The 7,872-nt window shown below is 36.9% G+C and overlaps 1 protein-coding gene across 1 annotated transcript in view; it reads right to left on the reverse strand.

The window, feature by feature from the left end:
- Positions 1-6,805, reverse strand: part of coq8aa (coenzyme Q8A, genome duplicate a) — a 15,048-nt gene extending 8,243 nt beyond the window's left edge. Inside the window, exons 1-6 of the mRNA XM_089022353.1 lie at positions 6,554-6,805; positions 4,277-4,380; positions 2,975-3,060; positions 2,506-2,889; positions 1,764-1,830; positions 420-494 (exon numbers count right to left, since the gene is read on the reverse strand). Of these exons, the coding sequence (XP_088878479.1) occupies positions 420-494; positions 1,764-1,830; positions 2,506-2,889; positions 2,975-3,060; positions 4,277-4,370 (706 nt within the window). The 5' untranslated portion in view covers positions 4,371-4,380; positions 6,554-6,805. The remainder of the gene's footprint in view (positions 1-419; positions 495-1,763; positions 1,831-2,505; positions 2,890-2,974; positions 3,061-4,276; positions 4,381-6,553) is intronic.
- Positions 6,806-7,872: the final 1,067 nt, after the last annotated feature.

The following is a 7,872-nucleotide window of genomic DNA, read 5'->3' on the forward strand; positions in this document are numbered from 1 at the left end:
TTGTCAATGGATGCTACAGCTGCGTGTTTGCTTTCAACATTCCGTTTATAGTCGACGTGCACATTCCACCATGACGTCCCTGATCCACTGCTGAAAAGGACGCTTTGATTTCTCCTTTTTCATCTAGAACTGATTCATGTCACAAAGAGGGTACAGAAAGTGCTGAAGAATGAATGACTGTGTTTTGTGTTGTCATATTATTTGTTATTTTTTTTTACTTTATGTTACTTCCGGGTTGAGTGAACTCTGGCGTGTGTGGCTGCCGCTGCTTACCCGCAGAAAAAATATCCTGTGACTGTAAAGTGTCTTTGAGAGTTTTGAAAGGCACTTATTAATGAAATGTATTATTATTATTATTATTATTATAAAAAAATTATGTTGGGAATAAAAGTGTAAAAGCATGCACGTGCGTATGTTACCTGCTGCGTCGTGATGTCGCATGGTCTTCTTGGCGACCTCCGCCAAGGCCCCGAGTCCTAGACCCACAGCTAAACCTGGTGGCAAGGGGGGATTAAAACAATTAAAAAAAAAAATTGCATTTGCAATGAAATTAATAGTTTTCATGAAATAAAAATCATCATTAAAAAAAAAAAAATCACAAACTATATAAGAGGCCCACTAAAAATGACAACCGTAATAAGTTAAAAATGTTTTTTTCCAAAAAATTAAAGACAAAGAAAATCTAATCCGCCCAAAAATGTAAATAATATTTTTGAGAAACAATTTCAATATAAACAGTATGTTTTATTTTTAAAAATTCCTAAAAAATGATTAAAAACTGTCCCCTAAAAAAATTAACAAAAATACATATTTTATGGCTTCTACAATGAGTGAAAGCATTTTACAACATAAAATAAATAACATGAACATTTTAAAATGTTTATAATTGCTCATATACCTGAACATTTTAACTCGTAAAAGCACATTATTCTTAAAAAAAATAATAATAAAATAAAAAATAAGAACACACAATCTTATTTAAAATGAACATGATCTTGGGCGATGTGAAAAGTATGATGAAGATTTATTTTAAAAAAAACATATTTCCTTTTTAATAACAGATCTTAAGCCCACGCTGTATTTTTTTGCCGTGCAATATTTATTGTGTTGAGCTGCGATAACCGCGATTCGAGAGAGGACTTGGAGCTATATGACTGACTCATCCAAGGCTGCTCTCTGCGTTACATAACAGCACAGTTACATCATCAGAGCAAAAATCTGCAAGGAAACAAACACCAGGAGGGGCAAAAAGAAGAAATGCCCACAAGGACGGAAGCCATATCACTGCAACAACACAATTTATGTGCGAGCATGTTCACATTATCCATTGGTAGCCAGCTAACAGCTAGCAAGCAAGCCAGCCAATAGCCAGTTAGCAAGCTAGCTGTAATTTATATTACATCATAGGATCGTTACTGTCTGACATTCAGTGGCGAGACCTGATTCTCTTCAGCTAAAACTGAAACCCCATCATCCAGACTACACAAAGTGGTTTGAAAAACAAAATAAACATACGGATTTGGCTATTAGGCTGGCTAACTGGCTATTAGCAGGCTGGCTAGGTATTGGCTGGCTAGCTAGCTATTAACTAGCTAGCTTTTAACTGAGTTATTCCGGGTTGAGTGAATGCTGGCGCGTGTGGGTGCCGCTGCTCACACACCACAAAAAAAAAAAAAGATCCTGTGACTGTAAAGTAACCTTGAGAGTTTTGAAAGGCGCTTAGAAATGAAATGTATGGGTGGCTCATTAAAAAGAAGTCTTACCTCCAAAATTGGCGAGTCTGCTCAAACGGGTTACTGGCACCTTCCTCTCGCGGGCTCTTTCGCTCAACTAAAAGTAAGATAAAAAGCACAATAAGAAAAGATGAATAATAATTAAAAAGAAAATGTGCTAAATCAGAATAAATAAATGATCAAAATAAATAAATCAACAACAACAACAACAACAACAACAATAATAATAATAATAATAATAATAATAATAATACATTTCATTGCGCCTTTCAAAACTCTCAAGGTCACTTTACAGTCACAGGATCAGTTTTTCTGTGGGTGAGCAGCGGCAGCCACACGAGCCAGCGTTCACTCAACCCGGAAGTAACATAAAGTAAAATAATAATAATAATAATATAACAAATAATATGACAACACAGACACAGAGTCAGTCATTTTGAAAGGTGCTTATAAATGAAATGTATTATTATTATTATTATTATTATTATTATTATTATTATTATTATTATTATTATTATTATTATGATAATGATAATGATTATAACTATTACTATTATCCCGGAAAAAGGATAGTAAATACTTATTCAATAAATACATTTTTGAAAAATAATTAAACAAAATAAGGGATGTTCCATACCACTATTTGACATGACCTTTCGGTCAAAAACAATGCTGAACAATATAAAATGTGACCCCTACTATGACAAATACGATAAAAACAAATTATAGTCATGAGAAAAAACATTTGGAGAAATTAATAATCCAAGGTCACCATCTGCTTGTGCGGCTTTACGTCGGCCTGCTTGCTCTGCCGAGCCTTCTCCAGGTCTTCGGCCGTCAGCCCGCTCACCGACGACGACGGCTCCTGGTGGTAACACCGTCGCCCGCACGCCTGGAGCCAAGCGCCTCTTCTTGTCAACAAATGTTGATGGCGTACATCGCTGTGGTACCACCTGTTGCCAAATTCTCGGGAAGGATCCTTGTAGCTAGCGAATGGGGAGTTCTTCGATCCATTCGATGGGTTTTGATCCGATGCTGCCTTGTTGGCGTCAGCGGGGTGATCGGGTATGGATTCGTCGTATTCGCTGAATTCAGACGAGGAGAAGTCGTCTTGAGAGAACTCGGTGGTGGAGGAGGGTTGCTGCTGACTCAGTTCCTTTATTTGAAACATTAAGCCATGCTAGGAATCACACAGGAAGATTTCATTGAGGAACATTGAGACTCGGCTAGCTAGCTCATACCTGCGCTTTCATCACCACCATGGCGATGCCTTGCTCAGCGGCCGATTGGAAGCTTTGGACAGCAGCACCGACAGCGGGAATGCCTCCTGTATAACAAAAAATATATAATAAATAACCATTTTTATTTAGATATAAAATTACTTCACACCAAAATTCGTTTTAAATATTTATTACAGACTTTTAAAAAACATTTGGAACAAACATCCTGTTAATTACATGTCACCATCACCAGTTGTATTCGTTGTAGCATATTTTGAAACAGAGCTTATGTTAGCACCATTATTGTTCCGGCGCCAATGCGCTAATGTTGGCACCGCACCCAAAAATATTGTGAAATGTCATTCAACATTATATAACTTTTGACTAACAGAGTATTTAGCTCGCTTTGAGTGAAGCTAAGCAGTTTTTAGCAATGTTTTGGAACACATGTATACACCTCGGCTAATGTAGCATTCTTATACAATACAATACATGTTGATTTATATAGCGTTTTAACAATAGCTGAAGCTGTATCAATAATTAAATATGAATAGCAGCAGAATTAGCAACAAGATAGAGCTTGTTTTGGACAAACCATTAAAGCTAAATTTTGTTACCAGTCTTTTCAAAAAAGCTGTTAAATGAGGCTCATTTTTAGCTTTTGGCTAACGTAGCATTTTTAGCTAACTAGACATTTATTTGTCCTTGCTCTTATTTCTCTTTGATATTACTTTATTGTCTGCAGCCAGGATAGAATTGCTAAATAGAATCAGTTCTAAATATTCTTATTTGGTTAAATCCAGGTTAAATAAATAAATAACTTCTAAAAGAGAAGCATAATTCAACAGGCCAGTTATCAAAGTGTTAATTTGAGCCCCGTGCTGTATAAATTTGTGTTAATGTGTCAAACTTGGTAACAACAATGAATTTCATTTTTTTAAAATCTCCTTACATTTTTTTAACAAGAATAAATATTTAACATTTAAATGCTAATGTACAATTAGCAGCTTCATGGATTGTATGATACAGGATTTGGCTTGTGGTGCATTAACCAATGACTGAAGCCAAGATGTTTCAATTCATTTCCATCCATCTATTTTCAAATCCATTATCAATACTCAGAAAAAGGCACGAGGAGAACATGCAAACTCCACACACGAAGGCCAGAACTGGAATCAAACCCTCCCGCTCTAAATATGAGGCGGACATGCTAACTCGTCATCTATCGTGTCCTGGCAAATGTAGTCAGCGACAATAAAAGTTCACGTTAGCAGCACTAGCAGCTGCCCGGAGCTCCATTTTGTGTCCAGAGGCTCCACTCACCTGTCCCCGCACGCATGGCAGTACCCTGCGTCTCGACCACGGCCTGGCTCAGCTTAGCCAGGCCTCGCATCAGCATCATCATGTCGCCCGCCATGACAGACCAGCTACAAGACAATAACAAAAAGTATGTTATAAAGAAGAAGAAACGCTGGCGCGTATCCGTTCTTCTTTCTGCCTCCCAGGGTGACCACGAAAGTGCTTAAAATACTCCCTGACCGAATCCTCAACCACACATTTGACAAGAGGTGCAAGGCATGTTGTTGAAAGTCGGACGGTCGCATTGTTTGACCGCTAAACATAGCCTAGCGGTTCTCCCCCCACTCGCCCCCATGTAGTGATGTTCTAAATACTAAATAGCAGTGCTTAGAGGCTAGGGCCTTCTCTCCTGGGCCTGAAAAACACTATTATCATTGACCTACGATATAGGTTCCCTCAAACTTTATTCATTTATTGCCAATAGTATGATTGATACAAGTTAAATTCAACCACTTTAACCAGATAGGTCTTATGGGCCCACACAAATCGCTCCATTTCTGCTTCATATTATTTAATATTTATGTTGCATTTGTTCAATATTCACCTCAAAGCTTGATTGATGGATTTTTTTCCCTCTCGTCGACACACCTAAACACCTGGGCAACACCTACATTCCCCTGCTACATTGCAAACACACACATTTTTTTTTAATACTGACTAAATAAATCGGGACCAACTTGCTTTGCACAACGGCAAAACATTGCGAAATGAGCCAAACCCACAACAGCGACAACAAAAGGATTCCTCAACCCTCAAATTCACTCGTCCCAATGTTGATTTGGCCTTGTGTTAACATAGAGGCTCAATTTAAAGGACAACCGACATCATAAATGAGGAACTACTGTTGCAAAATGTAAACGACCTTCCCGTGTGTCACTTCCAGCACTAAATGAAACACACACCAAAAAATAGAGAATAATAATTGGTATGATTAAAAAAAAGTGAGGATCTAAAACAGGCACTGGCTGAACAGGCTTCAGGTTACTACGCTATGCTTGCACACAAAACAACAACATATACAAGTACACGGGTAAGCCTCAGCTGCTTCTGCAATGCAACCCCTATATACACTCACACGTGTGCTTGTGTGTGTATGACACACACACAGACACAAACACTTGCATGCACACAGAATTCGGTCACAGCAATAAAAATAGGACCGAGTCTACATGTGCGAGAATATTGGATGGGAAGTGTTACAGTCACATTCTAAATTAAGGGCTGACAGAATTATACCTGAGTTAACAATAAGCACACGCATTTTATTCTTAATATTAATTTTATATGCTGTTTAATGTTCAAGATGATATATTGAATTATTTGTAGTTGTATTGGAACATGAACTACTGTTTTACAGTTAAAATTCAGCCCAGATGCATTGTTTGAATTAACTTTAACCAACAGATTTAAAAAAACTGTTTGAATAAAGTGCAATCCCAGAAGATTACTTTGTAGTTCTTAGACAAGTTATGTTGTTGAGGCAAAATGTAGATAACAGCCCTGTTCGTATAATAATAAATGATAAGATAAACCAAACATTAGCATGAAAGTGATTAGTGGACAGGGGTATTGATGAAAAGGAGGTCATAAACAAAACTTATATGTGCATATACATGTATTATTATTATATAAATCACAATATGAATTTTTTTACGACACACTTAGAAACATCAAAGTGTTAAATTGGTTTATGAAAGTAAACTTCGCATACTGACATACATCAATAAACCTCAACACCTTTATTATCAAGAAACTGACGACAAAGTTTCCCTTTCAAATATCCGGGCACTTTGCGTATATATAAATCAAATTTATGAATTTATTACGACATGGGTGGCAAATAAATGTGTTCACTTGATTTATTTATCTTTCATCATCGGGTTATGTCATGTCAAAAAATAAACAACCCCATATTAAACTGCAACTTTATTGACAACATGTTAATAAACAACGATCGATAGCAAACAAACTGACGTCATTTTCATTCGCCCACTAAATTTATTCTTGGCGCGTTAATCATATTGACGAAATTAGGCAAAATGTGTCGAATTAAAGAGGTCAACGGGGTCACTTACACTCGATATAAACAAGGTGCGCCACGTTGTTGTGGCTGTTAGCTAGCTAGCTTAGACGAGTGTGCCATAATATGCACTATGAAAACAAACCTCTGCAAATTAATGAGGGGTGCAACGCAGCTAAATCATAGGGATTAAACACATACGATAATCTGTACTCGCTCACCAACAGGCGTGGATCGCTTTCGACTCCCACGAGGTCAAAACGGCTCAAACTGATGAGGAAACACTATATTAGAAAAACGAAGGATACACGTTCATACTGGAGAGCACTTGCAGGCTGCGTGGGTCGTCATTTGGCGCGCGTCTGTGCACCATGAGGTCAAAACTCCTTATTTACCAAACTCCACGCAGACAGCGAGAGGACTAATCACTTGACGTTACGTGGGCACGTACGCCCCCCACTGGGCCCCTGCCGCTCGTAGACGAATCCATCCAAATCCACGTGAATTTATTTTAGTAACTTCGCACTTTGACACATTGGCCCCGCCTCTGATCGTTTGCCATTGGTTGCTGTCAGGAGGTGGAAATCGAACGACGTTTTTCATTGGCGTGTCAGGGAAAGAAATGCGGAAGTAGTTTTGTTTACGTTTTCCCCTGTATGACCTAATTTTCAAAATCGTGTCATTCTGTGTGTACAGTGTATTGATAATATTAAGAATATATTACATTAATAGCATACAATGAAGTAGTACTCCACTTATCAGAGAGCTCATAATTGGCATTTGTTTTTAAAACCGCTCAATAGATATTGATATATTTTACAGAAATAAGATATTTTAAATTATAAACAACAAATTAACATAAAATTACTTGTTTATAATATGTTACATTGTGTAGTTAATATGCATTTTAAAAATAAATCTGTTCAGAATGTGTCTAAAAGTACACGTTTATGTATTGTTCTTATAAATAAAAAGGATAATATAGTTAAATATTAAATGTATTCTATCATTGTTAAAACATTATGACATATTCACAGGAAGCACTGGAAAACTAGTAGTTTGTAGTTGTTTCTTTTTTTAATAAATCCTCCATATTACAATGGAAATAATAATAATAATAATAATAATACATTTGGGAACCAGCAAAACCAGAGCAAGTAAACCTAATTCTAATAAATAGCTTTCAATGCATTTTATATGAATTTTCCATTTTCTGTTTCGACAGAGATGACCTTAAAATCATCCAGACACTCTTCTTTTATCATGACAGTGTATTTTTTTCTTTCTAGCACATGCTGAAATACTCAAGCGCAGGTTGAAATGAGACAAATAAAAGCATGCCACAGGGCCAAGCTATCAGCTAAAGGAAAAATGCTGTATCATCGTGATGAACAAGCTTTAAGACACGAATAAAAATGCACTTGTTTAAGATTACAGGGAAATAAGACATGAAGTGAAGGCAGATGGGTGCACAGAGTCAGTAAAGGCACCTTGGTTGAAATTAGGTTACTCATTCAGGGAGTTGAACAGGCGCTAAAAT

Source organism: Hippocampus bargibanti, linkage group LG19 (genome assembly GCF_051943395.1).
Source record: "Hippocampus bargibanti isolate YZ-2025 linkage group LG19, ASM5194339v1, whole genome shotgun sequence".
Classification (NCBI taxonomy): domain Eukaryota; kingdom Metazoa; phylum Chordata; class Actinopteri; order Syngnathiformes; family Syngnathidae; genus Hippocampus; species Hippocampus bargibanti.